A 23,112-nucleotide genomic window follows, 5' to 3' on the forward strand; every position below is an offset into this window, starting at 1 on the left:
CGTGCTTCGTTCAGTGTCAATAAGCTTTCTGCACAGATGTTGTTGTGTGTGGGTGGGGGGGGGGGGGGGGGGTGTGGTGGGGGGAGCGTACCCTGAACGAAGCACGAGAATACTATGGTAGTTTTGGACGGAAGGAAGGGACCGGGGACCCCTGATCCGATCCGGTGGCCGGCGGGGTCGTGCTTGAACTTGTCACGGCACGTGTCTGGCTTTGCCCTCGCAGTAAAAATGTGGGCGGGCCAGTTCATGTTTTTGACCACATGAATCCCGCTAGCGATTAGCAGTAGACTGCAGCAGTAATTTCTAGTTTCCTACTGTACAAATGGGGACTGCGTGCTGCCCTCAACTAGAAAAACGCACTTCTAAAAAAATAAAAAAAACGAGAAAAAAATAACAAAGACTTAGTTCAATCTGCGGCCGTGCTTGCACGTCTTCTTCGATTTATGATGACTCCCACGCATAGAGATGATAATGGGTAAATATCCACCGAAATCATCTATATACACTATTGGGTATGAATTTACTTTATACCTATAACTATATTGGTATGAGTCACCCGTCGGGTCATCCTGATCCACAAAAAATAAACATCTATCAAAATGGTATATTGTACAAATGTCAAGTATATCTATCTAAATATTGTTATAATTTTTTTAGCATCATTTAACCATCCATTCAACAACACCAAAGATAATTGGATAAAGTAGCAACATTAGATAGTACTACATAGCATATTACATGTTCATTATGGTCATCAAATAGCCGTTAAGCCTTCTATGACACTATGCCTTAAAAGATTGTTAAATAGTAAAAGAGATGGATGAATGAAGCTCAAATTCATGCCTTTAGACTAAGTTTATAGTGGATATTTTATATCCACGGGTTAACGGGGCATGAGTTAAGGTGTAACGTTCTAATACCCATTTTACCCATTGAGTAAAGGCTTTTTCCCAATAAAAAATCCACAATTAAAATATTAAGTCTATATATATATATATATATATATATATATATATATATATATATATATATATATATATATATATATATATATATATATATATATATATCCTAATGAATTAGGATATGTTTGATTTGAGGTCAAAATATGATGGAGCGGGGTTGACACAGTTCCCTTGATTTTTTGGGTCACGTTGTCACAAAAAACTACTCCGATGTTTACTTCACTCATACGTGACTCTTATCCAACCAACTATATCCGCCCCCTTTCATCTCACTATATACATACCAAACACACCCTAAATGCCCATTTAAATGGTGGGCATCTCTACTTCCACAGCACCTTCAGCTCCGACCAACCATTTGCTCTAACAACCGCGCGATTCTCACAGACAGACAGACAGACAGAGCACTCCGCTGACAACGATGTGACCCGGACCTATACCAGAAGCTGTTTTTCCACGGCGGTGCAGCGCCCCCGAAGCACACGGTTTTTAGTTTTCTCTGTGGTGTTGCACCTGACCCAGTCAGTGTTCCTGCCACCGCTGTCAAGAAAGCAGCTTACCAACCGTAATCAGCAGCAGCAGCGTTCATGAATTAGGGACCCGAAAGCCATCTGGTTTTTGACTGCGCACTGTATTTGAGACCTCTTCTGATTTTCCCTCGTCCTGGTGTTATTATTACAGACTTGCAATGCCAAAGATTGCTTATTTATTCAGTTTGTTTGTCACAAATTGCAATGCCAAGCTGCCACATTTCATCCCTCAACTGTAAAACTGAACTGACAGGAGGGAGTTGGGAGGAGAAACGGAGAATACAGATACAGGCTGGTACTACAAATACAATGGCAAGGAGAATTGGAACTGGAATTTAATTTATTACTAACAACAGATGATGATGAGATTGGGGGCGAGACGAACCCCCCCCCCCCCCCCCCGGCGGCGGCCGTGTCTACTTGCGGACGTTGGAGGAGGAGACGTCGGGGGCGTGCGGGGACCCCTCGAAGAGCTGCTTCCGAAGCACGTCGTGGAGGCCGTCGAAGAGCCTCTTCTTGACGGAGTCCATGGCCCACTCGAGGCGGTTGAGCAGCTCGGTGGAGTTCTTGTTGTACATGAAGAGGCCGTTGTAGAGGTCGAAGCTGTCGCTGCAGGTGTTGTCCACGAGGCGGAGCAGCGTCTCGTAGCCCTTGGTGTTGATGGGCGTGGAGCGCAGCTCCAGCATGGCGAGCATCCGCCCCACGGTGTGCGTCAGGAACTGGGTCTCGGCGGCGTGCGCGTCGTGCTCGGCGCAGGACATCTCCACCATCCGGCAGCCCTCGCGCTCGAAGATGTTGAGGAAGGCGTCGGCGCGGGCGCGGCGCGCGGGGCAGTCCCCGACGCGGACCCGGTCGAACACGAAGGGCAGGCCGTCCCAGCCGTCGCGCGCCGACTCCGGCCCGAACATGGGGTGCGTGCAGATGACGTCAAAGTCGGGGGGCAGGGAGCTGAGCAGCAGGTTCTTGGGGAACTCCTTCACGGACAGCACGTCCACGAAGAGCGTGTTGCGGCGGAGGCGGTGCACGGGGAGCGAGCGCAGCACGGCCTCGGCCGACAGGATGGAGGTGGCCAGGAGCACCACGTCCGGGTGGCACTCGCACAGGTCGTGCGGGTCCGCGAAGAAGGTGGCCCCCAGCGTCGTCGCCAGCGCCGTGTGGTCCGTCCGCGAGTGCGCCAGCAGCGTGTGCCCCTGCCGCGCGAACGTGCGCGCCAGGAACTGCCCGAAGTTGCCGAACCCGACGATGGCGATCTTCAGCCGCTGCCGCTCCTCCAGCAGCCCCGCCGCGCGGGACTCGTAGTCGAACGGCTGGGCGGCGTCCACCGCGCGGATGCGCTGGGGCCGCGCGCGGAGGGGCGCCCCCGCCCCCGGGGCGTGTCCGCGCCACCGCCGCGGGGAGGCCAGGTGGGTGGCGACCCCCAAGGCCGGGGCCGGCGGGTGGCGCCGGTGGGGTCGGGTTGGTTGGTGGAGGCGGAGGGTGGAGGTGGAAGACGACAGCATCTTTGCTTGTGGAGTTGGGGTTGGGCTCTCGGCTGCTGCTGCTGGCTGGCTGCTGCTCTCCTCTGCTCTCCACTCCTCTCCTCTCCTCTCCTCTCTGGCGTTTACTTGGGCCTTTGGGTGTGGTTGGTCGCTGGAGAATTAGATGGGAGTGCGTGTGCGTGTCAACATCACATCACACCGAACGACCCAACCTAAGTAGTAGGTGACAGACACCTGCTAGGATCATTTGTTGGGGAGTCTTGGACTTGTATTTACAACAACGCATCCTTTCGCTGCAGCTAAAGTTGCAACCGCAGCTCCAGCTGAAAATACGACAGCCACGTTAAGGTGGTTCGTTTTATTATTCTCAGTCTATGTAAATTGGATGAGATTTAGTGGGTTTCAATACAAAACAAGTTAAAAAAATTATAATTTTTTTCAATCACATCCAATTTACATGAGATAGGAATAACCAAAAAAGTTACAGGGCTCTCCAGACCCAACTCGAATGAAAAAAATCACCAGTTCCTCAAATCATAGCCTCGTTCCCTTCAAATAAAGGGGATTGTTGGAAAGAACAAAATCCAAAACAATTTTTGTATCTCCTCCGGTAACTATTTTTTGCTATTGGAAAACGTCTAGGAGTAAATTATCATAATTGGAAAATGTCTTATAGCAAATGTCGAAGATAAAAACTCCAGCTGGGTGACGGAATGTCCCTTACTAATCCTAAGAACAGGGGACAATCTAGGGTTTGTCTGGAGAGATGGACGAACACAAGAACACACGATGGTTTAGAGTGGTTCAGACCGCTAGAGCGTAATCCTACTCTACTTGTGAGTTATATTGCTGAGAGCTTGACAATGTATGAGACTGGTTGGAGATGCCTCCGAGGGAGTTCAAGAGTGAATTTCCCGTCCCCGAGTCCCTGTATAGGCTCGAGTCTGGTCCCGTGTGTCGTGTGTGTGTCTATTTCTAAGTAGCGTGCATGCCCTCCCTTTTACAGCCAAAGGGAGGCATGTACATGGGCAATGAGGAGCCCCGACAGGTGGGCCTTAGCTGTATAAAAAACGGAACTTGGAGCTATTAATCCTGCGGTTCAAGATCTTCATTTGGTCACCGTGCGGATTCCATGCCCAGCCGCACCTTCGTCCTGTCTCGTCGGCATGAGGGTGAAGACAACTGTGTAGGCACCGGTGAAAGGGAAATGGTCTTTACCATTTTCTCTAATTGCTTTTGGTGCTTGATGACATCACAACCTTATGGACTAACTAGTTTGTCTAGTTGAAAACTCGAAGGTGTCGGGTTCGGTAAAAATCATTTTTAGCGTCCTTGTGTAGCGTCCAGGGGCACGCCCAGATCGTCTGCGACTGCTTTATCTGACATCTGACGACACATTTAATGCACTTATAATCGTTACTGACGACCGTTGCGATTTCAACCATTGATATGCAGGGGCGGACCGTCCGCGTGTAGCAGGAAAGTTAGCAACAACTATGTGGTGATTGAGGGGCTATAAATACATTCCCAATCAACTCCATTCAATTCACCCAAGCCTCTACAACTTTCATACATTGCTTAGAGCAAGTTCTTCACTTTATCCGCACTCAACTTCAAAGTCCTTTATAAGTGCCATAACTGTGTTTCAAGATCATTAGTGATTAGTGCTTTGGAGAGACTCAAGAGAGTGTGACATTGTGATTTTGTTGTTGCTCTTTTGGCTTGGTTTCTTGATCGTGCTTTCTTCATCTCCTTCTAGACTCTTAGTGATTTGTAAAGCTAGTAAGAGACACCTAATTGTGTGGTGATTCTTGCGGGGTCTAAGTGACCCTCGAGATTAAGAAGAAGCACTCAACTGGTCTAAGCAACCCTTTGATAGAGGGAAAGGGTTGAAAGACCTGGTCTACGTGGCCTCCTCAATAGGGAGTAGATTCTTCGGAACCGAACCCCCGGAAACAAATCACTCTTGTCTATGTGTTAATCTTGCTTTGCGATTTGATTCTTCCTCTCCCATCTCTCTAAGTTCTCTTGCATGAGATCGTTTTAAGTTAGCTCCCAAGGTTATCCGCATTGATTGAGCAACTCGTGGCAAGAAGAACTATCTTCCGCACTCTGATTTCATTATTACTAGTTCTAAATGCTAAACTCGGGTGAATTTTGTCTTTAAAGTTTATAATTTTTCAGGTTTCGCCTATTCACTCCCCTCTAGGTGACTTTCAAGCGGTGTCGGTTGCCTCGTCGTCTTGCGTAGGGGAGTAGGTGGATGGTGTTGTCCTGTCTCCTCCGCCTGTCTCATGCATGGCTCGACAACGGGAATTGTGGAAGTCATGATGGGAGTTACCCACGCACAGCGCAGTGGGTCAATGGTCTTCGTCTCGGTAACATGCGAGTTATTAGCGCGCCCCAAGCCTTATGGACTGCACACGTTGCATGCATTTAATACGAGGTACATGCTACCTGCCCCTGATGTGGACAGGTGCAAATCCTGCCCATATTTAATGCAGGCGGTCCTGGTGTCAGAGGCTTACGTCAAACGAAGCATGGTGGCTTCCGCGATATGTCTTGGGCCATGCGGAAGCGCCGCGCCCCTGGCCGGGGTCTGGAAGGCACTTATGGAGGTTCGTGTCCCATCCGCGATGGCCTGGACACTTGGCAGCACCGAACCTCCCCTAGTTGGAGGTCCGGATGGCACACGCAGGGGTCCGGGACCGTCCTACTGGGGTCCGACCCTAGACTGTAGATGTTGAGTAATCTCACTATCGGGGTATGTGATGACGCCGGTGACCCAGAGGCCAGTGGCCCTGCCGAGTCCAACTCTAGGTTGGAGTAGACTGCTCGTCATCCATGGCCCCGCCTAGACCCAGCAGGAGTGGGTACTCCATATTTAGGATACTGACAGCAAAGATACCGTTGAATGGTGTATATTGATATTAACATTGTGTTAGCACCCCTCTCCGTGGCTCCGACGTAAGAAATGCTTGACGGGAGGAACGAATGGACTCAACAGAGAGAATGAAGAAAGGGTAGAAGAACTACAACGTGGGGAAGAAGAAAGACCGAACGGAAGTTGTCGCTCGTATAGAGTATTCAACATTTACTTATATCTCTCCTCCAGCCCACATAGCCCATCAGACATACTTGACAATAGCCATAGGCCATTTGGTATACCTGACACGACAATAGCCCATAGCCCATCTGGTATACCTGACACATTGAGGGGTGTCCTACAATGACCTTACTCAATATTTAGTAGGTGTATTTCAATACCATCATTTTTCTAACCATTATTGTAGTTGTTGTAGGAGGTAAATCAACCAAGTGGAGATGGACCCATCACAATGAATGTTTGATAGTCCTATAATGGATAGAAAGCTCGCATTCATGTCTACCCCAATGGGTTGCCCATCAGTTTAACTCTCAAAGCTACACATTTTCCAGTATCCACGTTACCAAACGTGCTTATTTTGACGAAGACGTTACCAAAACGTGCTAATTGCTGTACCCATGCTATACTTGCCTCACTCCCATAACTAGATGCATGCTCAGCACATCACAAGAGGAAGAAAAAAGTGGTTTTACCTAGCATTTAGAGGCCAAAGTGTTTGGTAGGTATTGCCACCGGGAGTAGGTAAACCATTCCAGGTTCTCAAAAGTGTTTCTGAAGTCCTGTCATTTTTTTTCTATAATGGAAACAAGTTCCAGTCTTTTGCACTTCCATGCATACAGCCTTAGTAAGGACGTTACAACTTCTAAAACAGCTAAGAAAAGATAAAACGTTCAATGTTGGAGCCATAAACAATGAAGTCCTGGCATTTGGGAAGCACTCTTGCGTACAAGTGCTACACATTTCACATGAAGCTTATTAGTGAGTCCACAGTAGATCAGAAGGCTAGCTCAGGCACAGAACTAAACAGCCCGTGACGTTACGCCCCCCACCACGTTCTACAACAACACAACCGTTTGAAGACCCAAACAACCATTCTCCCAGTATGAAGAAACTCTGTTACACCGTGTACATTACTGTAATAACATCACAAAGCCCTGAGATCAGCCACCGAGCACAAGACTCCAGGCGGATTCTGGTGATCTCAAGAAAGGGACAAGGTACCCTTAATGCGTCACATCCAGAGCGGTCCCCAGATATATAAATATCACTACTTCAGATAGGGCATTTTACCTTATACACTGCCAGTTCATTTTCTCCTATGATGGTGGCGATGTTTTTTGTGCTGATCAGAGTCCGAGTAATCAGAGGCGCTAGAATCAGGGTAGTGCCGTTTCTCCTGAGATCTCCTTGAATGTCTACTGGTTTCGTAACGGCTACGCTCAGTATAGTCTTGCTTGCCACTTGATTTCTTTGAATGCCCGTTGGCATGACGTGGGCTTGTATCAGGACGGCGCTGTTTCTCCGTCGATCTACTTGAGCGCCTGATGGCATCAGGAGAACTTGAGTCTCTATCATGTCTCTTCTCCCTCGATCTTCTCGAGTGTCGATGGCTCCGATCAGAACTTGAGTCACTGTAATATTGTTTCTCCTTGTGCCGTAGAGAATGCCTGCCTCTCTCAGAAGAACTTGGTGAATAACTGTAGTGACGTTTCTCCCTCGAACGCCGCCTGCCTCTCTCAGAAGAACTCGATGAATAACTGTAGTTGTGCTTCTCCCTTGAACACCTTGAATGCCTCTTGCCTTCTGTGTCTCCTTGATCCTTAGAGAACGGCAATGGTGACTCATCTCTTTTCTCCTTCATGTGGTCTCTCTTCAGACGCCGCCTTGTATCTTCACGGACATCAAATTCTGAATCAGAAGACTTTAACTGGTATTTCTTCGTATGCTTATGCTTTGACTTGCTCTTGCCTTTTCTAGCATCTATCTCGGAATCAGAATATGATGAATCAGAACAGTTTGCTTTCTTTCTCTTGCTTCTTGATGTTATGTTTCTCTTCTCATTGTCAAAGTCCGATGATAGATGGTAACTGCTTTCATGTCTACCAGAGTCCTCATGAATAGCAGACTTAGCCTGCTTGTGCTTGCTTTTCTTCTTGGAACGTTTCTTGGATTTGGTAGCAGAAAAATTGGAAATGAGAGCTGGGATATCACAGTTGCCCAGAAAACCTGAAAGACAAGAAGCCGGGATGGGCAACAAAAATATTAAATTGCAGAAGTTATAAATAGACACGGATCATGTTTCTTACTACTAGTATACCTCCATATTCATCAAAGATGTCTTCTGCCACAATCTGCTGATTAGGATCATCTGGGTCAAATCCACCACGAGGAGGGCTCATGCCTGGTTTCTGCTTAAGTTCCCACTTCAGAGGCTGTCAAAGGATTCCTTGCATTAAAATTGGCATTTAAACAAGTAATGAGCAAATTCATGTTCCTATTGTCTACATTGGTTGGACATGCAACATGTATGGATCAAATATTGCCACCAAGACCATGGATTATATTTATCACAGACTGTTCAAAATATTCAGGTGTCTGCTATATGTTAATGTGCAACACTGCAATATGGTTTGAAGAATAATGATGGAATAAAAAGACAATACTGACATTTACTCATTTACTTAAAAAACCGCTATACGATGTCATGCTAATTTGTAAGTTAAATAATATGTAATCATGGGGGCAGGGTAAAGATCAAATAGGCTATAAAACTGGGACAAGTAGATTTCCATATTTTTATATGGCTTGTAATTGCAACAGAAATACACTTCGAAGAGAAAAACAAATCTAACCTCACTTGAATCCGTCTGCGCCATTATAGTTGTAAGTGGATCGTCTCTTTTCAACCGACTCTCCTCGTTAGGCATGATTGCATCCTTCAAGGGACATTCCCGGTCACCACTTTGGTGACCATAGTTTCCACACCTTAAACATCTAACATTACGAACTTCAACTCCAAATGGTTTGACCCTTGCAGGAGCACCTGTGTCTAACCTGAGAATAAGAGGAAAATGCGCAGTGAATGTTAATAAAAATCTTAACAATGATCTAGATACATCATAATGCTGCACTATTTGGATAAGTGAAATGAGAAAACATATAAAGAACGATAATTTATATAACAGACAAACAAAAACCTGGAATAGAATAATAGACCTCATGTTTTGCTCAGTCACTCAAATTTCAAAATACCAGACAAGGAATATGTCATGTTTCATGTCGCATGGTTGTTTAACAGATCATCAGCAAACAAGGAGTTCAATGTACCTTGGAGCATTCTTGAGAACTTCAAATTCTTGTTCTGTTGCCAATGGCCGACCAAAAACATCTTTTGGCCTATTTTTCTTATCTGCGCCTGATTTAGCCTTTTCAGGTCCCTTGTCAGGTCTGGAAAAATAACCACCATGAAATGTATAAGCAGTTTGGAGTTACTACTTACTAGGACAAAAGAAACGTGGACCCAAGCTGAAAGCTCCACATAAAGCGGGTTCTAGGGAAAGAAAAATTACAATGAAATTCAAAATTTACTAATTACGGTTGCATGCTAATAAACCTTTATTAAAACTCAGACAGTTGAATAGAGGTCGAAAGTTCTAACTCCCTCAAAAGAGGAAAACCAGCAATATGTGGAAGCATAATAATACATATAACTTACATTGAAGAGGTACTTGCAGATGCAGTACCCATGTCACCTGGATCCGACCTCTTCTTCTCATCTTCAATTTCAGCAGCTTTTGCACTCTCTGCATTGTATCCCGGTGGGCGCACGTACATAAAACTCACAGCTTTCATTACCTCCATCTGAACTTACAAAACAAATTGGATACTGATGACATCAATTCTTCATGAGTGGAAACAGAATGATGAGCACTCAAACATAAATATAGTTGTTTATTCAGCTTAAAAGCAACATTCGAATTTTACATTTCTTGAAACGTAAGAATAGCTAGCACGTTCAAGAATGAAGAAAATTTTCCCATCTAATTGAATTTATTCTTTGGCAACGTTTTCTTTGGAGACCTAAATTGGACAGCAAGTGAGCTGGCCAGTGTTTACAAGTCGTCCGACTAATCGCGATTAGTCGGGCTGGTCGCCTGGAGATGGGCGATTAGGAGGACGACGCGATTAGGGTTTCTAGTCGTCCGACTAGTCGTCGACCTGGGCGATTAGTCGCCTGGTCGAGCGAAGTCTAGTCGTTTTTGGTCGTTTCAGTTCTGGACTTTTGGTACTGGGCTTCCCTCTGGTTTTTGGCCCATCTACAGTAGCGCCCCTTCAGAAACCCCCCAGGCTCCCAGCCGCCAGAACATTTCCTAGCCGCCAGAAAACCCTAATCCTCTCCTCTCCTCTGTCCTTGCCGACATCTCTCTCCTCTCCTCTGTCCTTGCCGGCGTCTCTGCTCCAGCGGTCAGGCCTCCAAGTGCTCCAGCCGTCCGGTGTCTGCCAGCTACTCAGCTAGTCAAGAATTGAAGATGAGCTCGTCATCTGAAGGTAGCACTTGCTCTCCCTTCTCTGATTATTTCCCAGCCTTCCCTTTCCCTCTGTTACCTCTGCAGCGCCCGGAAGATAGCAGTAGCCCAATACCCAGTAGTAACTGTGCATCTCTGTTTGTGTGTTTGTGTTGTCTGTTCAGATTTTAATGGTGGCTGTGGACGTGCTAATAACGTTGAGGTCTTATTCCCTGAGTCAAATATGGTCGGCAGTGAAAGTCAAAGTGCTTCTGTTCCTCAAGTGGCCTCAAATGCAGGTAGCACTGGTCCTGCGTCTGCTTTATCAGCTGCTGCAGATTGTAAAACCCTTGCTGAAAAGGCAATTGCAGCACTCCCTCCTGAGCTTAGTGCACAAGCAAATGACCCCAAGAGAAAGGCAAGGTCACAGGACCCAGGATGGCAGTTTGGGTGGTGGCCAGACACAACAAAGAAGGACTTTGTTCAGTGTGTCTTCTGTAAGAAGATTGTGCCATCTGGAATCAAGAGGTTTAAGCAGCATCTAGCCGGTGGGTTTGGTGACACCATGAAGTGTGCTAGAGTACCAGAAGTGGTTTCAAAGGAGATGCACACCTATCTGAGAAGGAACATGAGGGTTGTGATTTCTGCGGATGGTGATGAAGGTGAAGAGGAAGGGGAGCAGATTGATGTAGGCCCCCTACCAAGTTCTGGGACAAAAACCAAGCAAACAAAAAAGCAAATTGCTCAAGCTTCCATGTCTTCATTTGTTGTAGCAGCTCCTATAAAACCAAATACACAGAAGGCAAGCAAATCAGTGAGTGCCATGCTTTGCAAGACTCCAGAGGAAGTTGTAGCAGAGAGACATAAAAATAGAACTTCTCAGACCACTCTTGAGCATTGCACAAAGAAAGGAACAGAAGCAAAGCAAATTGTTGACGACCATGTAGCTGATTTTCTATATGAGAACAAGATTCCATTGAATGTCGTCAATTCAAGAAGCTGGCAGATTATGATGGAGTCCATTGGTCAGTATGGTCCTGGATATCGTGGCCCATCATACTATGAGGCAAGGGTACCTTGGCTTGAAAGGGCAGTGAAGAGAACATCAACATTGAGAGCTAAGCACGAAGAGGCTTGGAAGGAATATGGTTGCTCAATTATGTCAGATGGGTGGACTGACATACGACAACGGCATTTGATAAACTTCCTTGCCAACAGTCCAGCGGGGACCTACTTCTTAGGTTCTGTCGATGCATCAAGTGAGATAGCAAATGCCAATATGTTGGCAGATCTATTGGAGAAGCAAATAATTAAGGTGGGGAAAGAACATGTGGTCCAAGTGATCACTGACAATGGAGCCAATTTCAAAGCAGCAGGGAGGATCCTTATGGACAGAATTCCCCATCTGTTTTGGACTCCTTGTGCTGCGCATTGCTTGGATTTGTTGTTGGAGGATATTGGCAAGATCAAGGAGTTCAACACTTGCATCAACATGGCCAAGAAGGTTTCGAGGTTCCTGTACAAGCATGGGCGACTTCACAGCCTAATGAGAGAAAAGCTAGGTGGGGACCTTGTTAGGCCAGGTGTGACTCGATTTGCAACATCATTCTTGACTTTGGCAAGCATGTATAAGCATAAGAGTAAATTACAAGGCTTGTTTGTTAGTGATGAATGGAACGGGTCTAAATTTGCCCTAGTTAAAGAAGGTGAACAAGCTGAAAATATTGTCCTTTCAGTATCATTTTGGCAAACTCTTGAAAATTGTCTTCGGGCTTCACAACCACTACTCATTGCTCTAAGGATTGCTGACGGTGATGAGACGCCAGCAGCTCCAGAGATAATGGCAGCTATGGACAAAGCAAAAGCTACCATACAGGAGTCTTTGAAAGAGAAGCCACGATTACTTGCTGAAGTAATCTCATGCTTTGAGAAGAGGTGGGATACTCAGATGGAGCAAAAATTATATGGGGCAGCCCTTTATTTGAATCCAGGTAAATTCTTTACCTTAAGGGATAAAGACAGGAGGCAAGCTGCAAGACTTCGAGCTATGTTCAATGATGTTTTGTGGAAAATGATCAGTGATGAGGATGAGCAAACAAAAATAAGTAAACAAGCAGATGACTATGAAAGATCAGAAGGGGAATGCTTTTCAAAGGCTGGAGCAATAAGAGAAAGAGAGAAAAAAAGTCCTAGTAAGTCTGTTTTACTATTGCAGCATTAGTTAGTTTGTTTGCCTGTTTCTGTTTGGCACTACAACTGATCTATTTTTTGTATAACTATAACAGTCCTATGGTGGGGTGCATATGGAGGACTGGCATATGAACTACAAAGCTTAGCAAAAAGGGTTATAAGCCTATGTTGTGCAGCTTCAGGTTGTGAGAGAAATTGGTCAGATTTTGCAGCAGTAAGTATTGTTGTTCTTGTTCACTTGTTTGAGTGGTTGTATAGGTCAGCCCTTTTTTTGCTGAATCTGATGTCTTGCAATTGTGCATTTTTAGATCCATACAAAAAAGAGAAACCGACTAGAACACCAGAGGCTTAATAAATTGGTCTATGTCAGTTACAATAGGAAGATGGAAAATAGGTTTCAAACACTAAGAGAGCTGGGATCCAAAGGAAAAAGAAGCAACCCACTGGTGCTTGAAGAGTTCATGTGGGAAAATGAATGGGTTGAAGAAAATGAAGATGATGGTGACAACAACATATGGCATGCTGTGGATGAGGCTTTAGGAGCAACTCAGGCTCTTCGAGGCAGAAACTTGCCAAGAATAGCTGCTGCAGGTGCCGGTTCGTCTTCTCAGCCTCAACGAACATATGTTAGGACAAGGAAGCGTTCAAGAAATACAGCAGCTCAAGATATTGGAGAGGAGGATAGTGATGATCAAGAAGATGGTGTTGCTGCAGCACAAGCAGAACAAACCCAAGAAGCAACTGGATTGGACGAAGATGGTGCTGCTGCTGATGCATTTTGTTTGGATGCTGATCTGCTCTAGGTAGCAGCCAGCAGGTAATATTACTTTCAGTTTAGACTTTGGATGGATTCAGTTTTACACTTTTACTGAATTACTGCTAGTCTGCTACTAATTATGTCTATATTATTGCAGAAATGCAGTGTTTATATAGTTAATATATAGTTATATACATATACATATGTCCTTAAATCCATAGGACGACTAACGGACGACCAGAGGTCGACCAGGACCGATTAGGTCGACTAATCGTCGCCCTAATCGCGATTAGTCGCCTGGTCGCCCCTCTCACTCGACCAGCTGGTCGCCCGACTTGTAAACATTGGAGCTGGCAACATATTTTTTTGAAAAAAAAAACTAATAAGTTGGACCATTTATCTGTAGGATACAAATTGTAGAATACCATACCTTGGTGCTGCTGTCAATGGGTAAATGGACTTTGAATCCGAGAAGAAATTAACAGCATGAGGAACATAAAGTTTCTATAAGGCTGGTTTGCACAGAAGTGTCCATTCTTGTGTGGAGTGCACTATAACTATACAACAAATACAAGACAACATCCACTCATCCAGTCATCCACGTTATGGTTCACTATAGTAAAAACATCAATGAGGTGTTTCTGCTAGGTTCAGAACGCAGAATTGGGATCAGCGATTGGAACTATTTCCTTGGTAAGGCCCCATTAGAACAATTGTTTAGTAAAATATCATCATCGTAGCACAATTACTTGCACAGAAACGTGAAACCAGACCCATGGCATTATTTCACTTATAGCTCTTATGCTAAATTGAATGTGACTGCAATAGACAGCACCGGTACCAGCACATGACAACACAGGATTCAGATAAGGATCTCCTTAAGGCTTAAGCTAATGGCAAGAAGCCATTATTGCAAGGGACGAACATTAGAGAGTATTATACCTTCTCCTTGTCCTTCTTAGAGAAGAGTGCGGTCTGCCGGAAGAACTCCTGTTCCTGTGCGAACTCCCGCTGCACCTCCTCCTGGCGGCGCGCGTGATTGGCGTGGACCTGCTCGGCGATCCACTTGCGGCGCTGGTTCGGGTACGAGAGCGGGTGCCACGGCTTCTGGTTGAGGTACGAGTGGCTCCACGCCGTCCCCGATTTCTCCTTAAGATCCACCTCCCCCGCTGCCATCTTCCGCCCAATTCCCCCGCCGCTCCCCGTCACCTCCTCCTCCATCGCTCTCGCCGGCCTCCGCCTATCCCGATCGCCGCCGGTCGAATCCCTCCCTCCCCAACTCCTCGAAAAATTACCGAAAGACCCCTATCGGCTATCGCCAGCAGCTCTGAGTTGGATCAAATATTATATGGGCCGGGATTCCATATAGGCCAACGGTATATGGAATTTCGGCCCAGTCAACAATCGATTGCAGTCTCACACTATCCACCTCTCCCCCTCCTTAAGAGAAATTTGCTATTATGGAAAGCCGTCGGTGCGGCTTCGACGATTTGGAGGCGTAGGCGAGGGATTATCTGTTATGGAAAAGCAGGGAATAGCCCACACTCTAAAACAGACAAGACCACTCTATTACCAGTAGTGAACGACAATTAGTGTTTTTGATACAGCCACCGTCCCAGCGCCGTGAGATCTCTGCTGCTTTCCCGTCCCAGCGCCGTTGATACAGCCGCCGCTGCCTCACAAGACCTCTCTCTCCTTCTCCTCGCTTCAGAAACGCACCAGAGAGCTCTGTAATGGCGAGGGACGGGGAGGAGCTCGTGCAGTCCGCAGCACGCCGCCGGAGACTGGCGCGTCGACGGCGTGGCAGCCCGCCGCGGCCGCGGCCGCGGCGACCTCGCGCGCGAGGGACGGGGAGGAGCTCGTGCAGTCCACCAGCACGCCGCCGCGGCGGAGGCCCGCGAGGGCCCCGGCGGCCGGGTCCAGGACCACCGCGCGGACGTCGCCGGGGTTCCCGACCATGGATTGCTTGGCAGAGCGTGGTCTAGTCTGGGGAATGGAGGACAGCTCTATGAAGCTGAGAAAAGTGCCCACCTGGGAGAGAGCTCTAAGGAGTGCAGATCCTAGCAGAGATCACGAGCGCGATAAGGATGAGTCAGGTGGCGATGACGACGATGACGAATGTGCAGTGCTGATCCGGCAGATCGTAGAGAGAACTAAACAAGGTTCACATGTACTCGTTAACGCCCAGAAACTTCTGTTTTCTGTGGACCAATAGTCCACTGCACTGTACACCATTGCTTTTTGAGAGATATATAGCTTGTATGTAGTGTCGAATTATTGTTGTGAAAAAAGGGAATTGTTGATCGTTTTGAGGCTTCTTCACGTGATGTCTTCTCAATGCTTACAAAATGCAAGTTGAACCCCTTGCTGCTGCCATCTTAAGGTATCATTTTCTGAATTTTCGTCTGGGTCAGGCTAAGGCATGCTCGAACAAGGACATTCATATGAACATGCTAAAGATCCAGCCAGAATCTGCGCTGGAAACCAGAACCAGATGAAAGTGAGAAGCGCATGATTTGTTCTACACCATTGCCCTTTTGATATGTAGCATGTAGTGTCGAGGTAGAAGCTTCAGTGCATTCAGAACCAATGGTAACCAAAGGACAATGCTGAAAGTATATCAAACAGTGTATCTATCAACACATGTCTCGATCGATCGATGAACTTGTACTGCTCCGTTCCCGGCTTCAGTGCATTCATATGAACATGCTAAAGGCATGATTTGTTCTACACCAGGGCTGCTTCGATCGATGAACTTGTACTGCTCCGTTCCCGGCCTCCAGTCCTCCTCCGTGTTTGCTATGCAGAGCCTAAACATGCAAGAACCACCCATAGCGCAGAGGAAGAAGCAGGAGAGCGCGAGGCCCAGCACGACGGCCTCGACGACGTACATGACGCGGAACGCGACAGCGTCGACCACGGCGGCCGCGGAGCCGCTGCGCAGGGTGAGGGAGGGGAGACCCGGGAGCCGGCGCTTCCACCTGAGGGAGCGCGAGAGCGACGAGGCGAGACTGGACGCGCCGGCGGCGGACGGGACGGCCAGCCTCCAGCGCCGGCCGCTCCGGGGCAGGTTGTAATCCCGCTCCGGGGAAGGGTAACAGATGTAGAGGACGTGGGGAAGAGTAACAGATGTAGACGACGTGAGTATCACTGGTTTAATCATAGATATTACCTTGTAATGGTGTAGTCATATCCATTTTGGAGTGTGGGTTGTCCCCTTGTTTTCTATAATAGAGAATCCCTCGCCTACGCCTCCAAATCGTCGAAGCCGTATCTGAGGACTTCCATAATGGCAAATTTCTCCCTCCTTAAACAAGCGAACCAGCGTCCTGCCCCTCAATGGCATGGGCGCATGGCCACGCCTCCGGCCGCCGTCTGTGCCCTCACCGCTGCCGCATCCACCGGGCGCCACCTCCGGCAGATCCACGCCCACCTCGTCACCTCCGGACACCTCTCTTCCCTCGGACCCACCCTCCTGCACCGGCTCATTTCGCTGCACCCGCCGCATCTCCAACTTGCTTACGCTCACCGCCTTCTCCTCTCCATCCCATCCCCGCCGCTCGACCTCTTCAACCTCCTACTGCCGCCGCTCGCCTCCTCGCCCGATCCCGCCGCCGCGGCCGGACTCTACATCCACCTCCGCCGCCGGGGCCTTGGCCCGGATGCCCACACGCTCCCGCACGTCCTCAAGGCGCTCGCGCGCCTCGGTCCAGGATGCCTCCCGCTCGTCGCCTGCACCCACGCGGAGGCCGTCAAGACCGGCCTTGCGCGCGCCGTGGTGTACGTGCCGAACGCCCTCATGTCTGCGTACTCTGCCTGCGGCCACCTCCATCGCGCCATGCAGGTGTTCGACGAAATGCCGCGTTGGACCGTTGTGTCATGGAACACCGTGCTCACTGCCTGCGCGGACAACGGCCGCCACGACCGGTGCGCCGGGATGTTCGTGAACATGTTAGAGGCTGGGTCTGTGCCCGATCAGACGACGTTCGTGGTCATGCTCACCGCTGCGGCTGAGCTGGGGAACTTGGCGCTTGGCAAGTGGGCGCATGGGCAGGTCCTTACCCGACGTACTGACATGACGCTTCAGCTTGGCACGGCTGTTGTGAATATGTACACCAAGTGCGGCGAGGTGAGTTATGCATCGCGCTTGTTTGAGAATATGGCAGCACGGAACGTCTGGACATGGAGCGCGATGATCATGGGGTATTCACAGAACGGGATGGTACGAGAAGCACTGGAGCTTTTCGACAGGATGAAGGATGCATCAGTTGCGCCCAACTATGTCACATTTCTTGGACTCCTCTGCGGATGCAGCCATGCTGGTCTGGTCAACGAGGGCCGCAAATTCTTCCATGAAATGGAGCATGTCTATGGCATCAAGCCAATGATGACCCACTACAGTGCCATGGTTGATGTCCTGGGACGCAACGGCCGCCTCCAGGAAGCTTTTGAGTTTGTCGTGGACATGCCTGTCGAGGCTGACACGGTCGTTTGGAGGACGTTGCTGAGCGCCTGCCAACTGCACAGCTCCAAGGACTGCATTGGCATCGCTGATAAGGCGCAGAAGAGGTTGCTGGAGTTGGAGCCCCGCAGAAGTGGGAACCATGTGATGGTCGCGAACATCTACTCTGACATTGGGTTGTGGGACAAGGCAGCCATGGCGAGGAGGGTGATGAGGGAAGGAGGGATGAAGAAGATGGCGGGGGAGAGCTGCGTCGAGGTAGGAGGGCGGATTCACCGATTCATCTCTGGGGATGAATCCTGTCCTGGGTTGGGTGGGGTTTACAGGGTTCTTCATGAGTTGAACATCAACATGAGAAAATGGGAACCTGTGGACAAAATTTTGCTTGCTGATTCTGACCTGTGAGTACCATGTACGGTGGCCAAAACTGTTTATGCTGTTCATGTCAGTCCTCTTGTTCTCCATATTAGCCTGCAAAAGCTTAGTAATTTTACTCTTGTAGACATGATAGCACATTTGATCATCTATCATTTTTCATATATGCCTCCAAACTTGGTGTGCACCTCTGATGTTGTCGGTAAGGATGAAAACGACCGGTAACGGTCGGAAAAAACCTCTTATCGTTTTCACCCGCATAAATTTTTGTTCGGTCGGAATCGGTAAACGGGAAAGTCGGAAACGGATAACGGCCGGTAAATTCCGGTATATCAAAAACGGACAAATCCGAGCAAAATAGCTCGAAATTGATCGGGAAACGGTAACTGTAATCGGAAAAGCTCACAATAAACAAATCCTAACCACACAGATGTTCATTCACATCCACATACAAGTCTCATTCACAAAAGTACACAAAACACAATCTTGTCCACATATAATTGGTCATACACTCATCCATGTCCACTCTTAAATTATAACACACAACACGTAAGTCTTAAAACACGATTGTTCATTCACATTCACATACAAGTCTCAACCACACAAATATACAATACATAGTCATGACCACATATAAATGATCATACATGTTCACTAAAGTTTTAACCACATAGTATATAAGTCTTAAACACACGATACATAAACTAGAAATCATGTGGCATGTCGTCTGGATCACTTGAATATCTTCTATGACATCTAAAACCATAATCTCTAAACCCTAACGAGTATAGTTCTTACCTCCTTTGTTTTTTTTGTGGACCGGAAAAATACGGTTAAAATACGGGAAAATACCGGATTTTCCCGAGAATTCCGAAAACGGACGGTAAATATGTCTCACCGTTTACCGTACCGTTTTCGTAATAACACATCTCGTTTCCGTCCCGTTTTCCGTATATCCCGAAAAATATGAAATGGTCGGAAAAACCTGGTAAACGGTACCGGGAATTTATCGAATTTTACCGACCATTTACATCCTTAGTTGTCGGATACCCGTATTAGTTTCTTCATGTTGTAAGGCCATGTTTTGTTTCATTAGTCCTATGACTAAAGTTTAATCGAGGGACTAATCTTTAGTCCCTACCCTGTTTGGTTCTAGAGACTAAACATGATCTAAACACAGTTAATGCAGTATACAAATACCAAAATGCCCTCACATGATGTGTTGCTTCTATCTTTACCCACCAACATCAACCGGCGCCAATTAAATACCTGCCAGCAGCCTGGCGCTACCAACAACAGCCCATGAATAGCAATCTGGCGCCAAATTACTCAGAATTTCTTCAGTTTCAAAATATTCCAGTACAAACTCATGTTTTGATGAATAGTAACCAACACAAATGTATAGTACTAGCCAACACGAATATATTTCAAATATTCCAAATGCCAAACTCAAAGCAGCCAATAGTAAAAGAACTGGCGCCAACATAAATGTATTTCAAATATTCGAAATACCACATCAACACAAATGAGTTTCAAATAATAGAACAGTCTACAACGATACACAAATTTATTACACACAATGTATTTTACATTCTACTAAACAAACCATCACATATCCATTCTCGGAATTCATTTATTTTACTTACCACTGGAGCACGAGAATCCATTTCATTGGTTGGTTCATCTCAAAATCTTCAATGAGGACAGGGTCAATAGGTGCAGAAATAGCATATCGACCTCCACCACGACTACTAGTGCCTCTCCCCCTAACTCCACGGCAACCTCGAAATGCACCTCGGGCATGAGAAATAGGAGCAGAACTGGATCTGGCGGATTGAAATAGTGTGTGCGTTGATCTACCATGACCAAGAGGAGACAAATCTAGGTCGGATCCACCATCACCTGACTGGAGAACATCTTGGTAGGATGAGAGATATAGAAAATCGGTATCCTGGGACTGGGAGTTCAGATCAAGAGCTTCAATGCGGCTGTGAAGTGCTGGGACATTGATGCGTGGTGGCAGAGCAAACGACGACTGCGAGAAGGTGACGAAGTCGTCGTCCTCGGGAGCTTCATGACCAGTGCGGTTCCTGGACGTCGATGAAGAGCAACCTTGGGATAAGAAGTCCCTCAAGTTGCGGTGGTTCTCCATCTTGCGACCGACGACGGAGAAGAAGGGGCGAGCGGCTGGTGATCGAGTTGTCGGTGGTTGGATGGGGAGTAAGCGGTTGGGGAGCAAGCTGTCGGTGGTTGGATGGGAAGAAGGAGCGAGCGGCTGGCCAGCGTGAAGAGGGGATCGCGCGCGGTGAAGCGGGGAGCGGCTGGACGACGAGCTGTGGCGGCTAGGGTAGGGAAGATTTTTTGCCGTTGCGGCTCGAGGGCAAGGAGAGGAATTTTTGCTGTTTAGTCCCGTTTAGGAGCCCTTGGAGGGACTAGAGACCCTCTATTAGTTATTGTGTTTGGGGAATTAGGGACTAAAAGAGACTAAAATGTAGGGACTAAAGATTAGTTCTATGGAACCAAACCGGGCCTAACGCTAATCCATTACTCGTTTATTTGCTTGTTTAGGTTTTTTTAAAGGATATGATCCGCTACTTCTGATTCTGAACAGGGAAAGCAGTGTGTGCAAATGTCATCTGGGCAGGCCATAGTGGCCCAGCCTGAAATTGAGCTGTTTGTGCCACTTGGCAATTCGGCCCGCCCGGATCGGCCCGTTAAGAACTGTCCCTCCGAAACCTAAGGAGGGGTCACCCTCTTCTTTTTTCCCTCGAGAAAAATAATAAGGTCGCCGCCGTCCTCTCCTCGCCGGCACTTCACTGAGGGCGAAGAAAAAAGTGGCAGTATATTCTGCCACTCACCCAAGAGCCAAGATCATGGCGTCATCTTCCTGCGTCCGCCTCCATCACCTGCCGTCCACCTCTCGCCGGTCGTCCGCCCCAACCAACCTCCAGTTCCTCGCGGCGAGCTGCCGGTGGCGGCGGCGGGTTCTCGTTCCCGGCGCGGCACCTCCTCCCCTACGCCTCTGCGCCACGGGTTCCCCGCAGCCGCCTCTTGGCAGTGACAGCAACGCTCCGTTGTCCCGCGGAACCCGGGAGGAGGGCGAGGAAGTGGAGGAGCAGCGGCAGCCTCCGCCCCCGCCGCGGCTCAAGATCGCCGTGGTCGGGTTCGGCAACTTCGGGCAGTTCCTGGCGCGCACGCTGGTGGCGCAGGGGCACACGGTCCTGGCGCACTCCCGGTCCGACCACTCCGCCGCGGCGGCAGCCATGGGCGCGCGCTTCTTCCCGGACGCGCACGACCTGTGCGAGTGCCACCCGGACGTAGTGATCCTATCCACCTCGATCCTGTCGGCCGAGTCCGTGGTCCGGTCGCTGCCGCTGCACCGGCTCCGCCGCGACACGCTCTTCGTCGACGTGTTGTCCGTGAAGGAGTTCCCGAAGCGGCTCCTCCTAGGCGCGCTGCCGGAGGAGATGGACATCATCTGCACGCACCCGATGTTCGGGCCGGAGTCGGCGCCCAGCGGCTGGACGGGCCTCCCGTTCGTGTTCGACAGGGTGCGCGTGGGGGACTCGTGCCCGGCGCGCCGCGCCCGCGCCGAGGCGTTCCTCGGCGTGTTCGCGCGGGAAGGGTGCCGGATGGTGGAGATGTCCTGCGCCGAGCACGACGCGCACGCCGCCGAGACGCAGTTCCTGACGCACACCGTCGGGAGGATGCTGGCGGCGCTGGAGCTCCGCGCGACGCCCGTCGACACCAGGGGGTACGAGACGCTGCTCCGGCTGGTGGACAACACGTGCCGCGACAGCTTCGACCTCTACAACGCCCTCTTCATGTACAACGACAACTCCACCGAGCTGCTCCACCGCCTCGACTGGGCCCTGGGCGCCGTCAAGAGGAGGCTCTTCGACGGCCTCCACGGCGTGCTCCGGAGGCAGCTGTTCGGCGTCGAGGACGGGGAGGGCCCGGCGGAGCGCACGGAGCTGCTGGCGGTGGTGCCGGGTGGTGGTCCGCCGGACACCGACGACCAGGGCGGTGACGGGCGCGACGGCGACGGCGACGGCGACGAGTCGGGAGAGCAGAAGAATGATTGATGGCACGGGCGGCACTGCACGAGACACCGGTGTGGCATAAATGCACGTCGATTCGATCTGTCGCGGCGCGCGCCTTGCATGCTTGTTTGATCTTATCCTGACGGCCACGCATGGCTTTCGATCTTGCTGTCTTCCTTCCTAATAATAACTGTGACATGACAAGTATATCATCAGTGATCGATGGCGTCATTCATTTTCGATGGGCAGCACGCAGCAGCCAGCTCGCCTGCTGGTCCCTTTTCCGACACGAAGGCAAGATCGACAGGGAAGACGTGTTCCAAAAAAAAGCCACGTGCCTGCGGTGCTTGGCCCGAGTGCCCAACCCGGCAGCGTCACAACTCACAAGTCTCGGCACCTCGCCGGGCACGCTGCACTCGCTGGCGTCAACTCAACTGTTTTTAAGCCCATCCATGCTCTGACGACAAATTTTTTTTACCGTTTGTTTTTAGCACCTATGTATAGATTTTCATCGTAATGAGTTGTTCGATTCGAATTAAAATAAGTCGTTTAGACTAATACAGTTACAATCCATAAAGTTAAAACAATATAGAGACAATCTATATCTCTACTAACTATTAAGTGAGCAGTGTAGACTGCCCCCGCTCCTGCACCCCGCGCGCCAGCCAAACGCGCCAGCCAAACCTCTGCTCCCGCACGCCCGCCAAACCGCCGCTCCCGAAACGCCCGCACGCCAGCAACCCTCGCTCCCGCACGCCCGCGCGCGTCGATGACCTCGCTCCCGCAACGGCCTCCCGAACGCCCCGTCGTCCTCCACTACCTAAACGACGCATCAACCGCGAAATCCGTCCCGGACGTGGCGCCTCCCACATCGTCGTCCGCGTCGGGGCGCTTCCTGCCACCGGAGAGCCCCACGACCA

The 23,112-nt window shown here is 49.1% G+C and overlaps 6 protein-coding genes across 6 annotated transcripts; 3 read left to right on the plus strand and 3 right to left on the minus strand.

Annotated features, from left to right (window-relative positions):
• Nucleotides 1-1,642: 1,642 nt before the first annotated feature.
• Nucleotides 1,643-3,132, minus strand: LOC100281038 (arogenate dehydrogenase). Its single transcript, NM_001153957.2, is given in 1 exon segment — nt 1,643-3,132. A coding segment is annotated over 1 exon segment (1,083 nt). The 5' UTR covers nt 2,995-3,132; the 3' UTR covers nt 1,643-1,911.
• Nucleotides 3,133-6,619: 3,487 nt separating this feature from the next.
• On the minus strand, nt 6,620-14,724 carry LOC103626428 (zinc knuckle (CCHC-type) family protein). The gene is made up of 6 exons (XM_008646838.3): nt 14,255-14,724; nt 9,576-9,721; nt 9,188-9,307; nt 8,713-8,914; nt 8,178-8,292; nt 6,620-8,086 (listed from the first exon to the last, which is right to left on the minus strand). The coding sequence occupies exons 1-6, from the start codon at nt 14,531-14,533 to the stop codon at nt 7,167-7,169; spliced, it is 1,782 nt and encodes a 593-aa protein (XP_008645060.1). The 5' UTR covers nt 14,534-14,724; the 3' UTR covers nt 6,620-7,166.
• LOC103626427 (uncharacterized) lies at nt 9,973-14,057 on the plus strand. The gene is made up of 4 exons (XM_008646837.4): nt 9,973-10,408; nt 10,551-12,557; nt 12,651-12,769; nt 12,864-14,057. Exons 1-4 carry the CDS (start codon nt 10,390-10,392, stop codon nt 13,356-13,358), a joined length of 2,640 nt encoding a protein of 879 aa, XP_008645059.1. The 5' UTR covers nt 9,973-10,389; the 3' UTR covers nt 13,359-14,057.
• A 1,167-nt stretch (nt 14,725-15,891) lies between the features above and the next one.
• On the minus strand, nt 15,892-16,488 carry LOC103626429 (uncharacterized). Its single transcript, XM_008646839.2, has one exon. It carries the CDS (start codon nt 16,473-16,475, stop codon nt 15,933-15,935), a length of 543 nt encoding a protein of 180 aa, XP_008645061.1. The 5' UTR covers nt 16,476-16,488; the 3' UTR covers nt 15,892-15,932.
• Nucleotides 16,489-16,651: 163 nt separating this feature from the next.
• Nucleotides 16,652-18,313, plus strand: LOC100281888 (selenium-binding protein). Its single transcript, NM_001154808.2, has one exon. The coding sequence runs from the start codon at nt 16,665-16,667 to the stop codon at nt 18,177-18,179; it is 1,515 nt and encodes a 504-aa protein (NP_001148280.2). The 5' UTR covers nt 16,652-16,664; the 3' UTR covers nt 18,180-18,313.
• A 2,474-nt stretch (nt 18,314-20,787) lies between these two features.
• On the plus strand, nt 20,788-22,425 carry LOC100284089 (arogenate dehydrogenase). The gene has a single exon (NM_001370579.1). The coding sequence runs from the start codon at nt 21,023-21,025 to the stop codon at nt 22,232-22,234; it is 1,212 nt and encodes a 403-aa protein (NP_001357508.1). The 5' UTR covers nt 20,788-21,022; the 3' UTR covers nt 22,235-22,425.
• Nucleotides 22,426-23,112: the final 687 nt, after the last annotated feature.

This window comes from Zea mays, chromosome 5 (genome assembly GCF_902167145.1).
Source record: "Zea mays cultivar B73 chromosome 5, Zm-B73-REFERENCE-NAM-5.0, whole genome shotgun sequence".
Lineage (NCBI taxonomy): Eukaryota > Viridiplantae > Streptophyta > Magnoliopsida > Poales > Poaceae > Zea > Zea mays.

What these genes read in the sequence shown, in the direction of transcription:
- LOC103626427 (XM_008646837.4), top strand. An exon ending in AAGAGAGAAAAAAAGTCCTA is followed by an intron (nt 12,558 to 12,650) that starts GTAAGTCTGTTT and finishes TAACTATAACAG; the next exon opens with TCCTATGGTGGGGTGCATAT. An exon ending in ATTGGTCAGATTTTGCAGCA is followed by an intron (nt 12,770 to 12,863) that starts GTAAGTATTGTT and finishes GTGCATTTTTAG; the next exon opens with ATCCATACAAAAAAGAGAAA.
- LOC103626428 (XM_008646838.3), bottom strand. Translation starts at nt 14,533, where the DNA reads ATGGAGGAGGAGGTGACGGGGAGCGGCGGGGGAATTGGGCGGAAGATG. An exon ending in GTTCTCAAGAATGCTCCAAG is followed by an intron (nt 8,915 to 9,187) that starts GTACATTGAACT and finishes TCTTATTCTCAG; the next exon opens with GTTAGACACAGGTGCTCCTG. An exon ending in CGCAGACGGATTCAAGTGAG is followed by an intron (nt 8,293 to 8,712) that starts GTTAGATTTGTT and finishes ATCCTTTGACAG; the next exon opens with CCTCTGAAGTGGGAACTTAA.
- LOC103626429 (XM_008646839.2), bottom strand. Translation starts at nt 16,475, where the DNA reads ATGATTAAACCAGTGATACTCACGTCGTCTACATCTGTTACTCTTCCC.
- LOC100281888 (NM_001154808.2), top strand. Translation starts at nt 16,665, where the DNA reads ATGGCCACGCCTCCGGCCGCCGTCTGTGCCCTCACCGCTGCCGCATCC.
- LOC100284089 (NM_001370579.1), top strand. Translation starts at nt 21,023, where the DNA reads ATGGCGTCATCTTCCTGCGTCCGCCTCCATCACCTGCCGTCCACCTCT.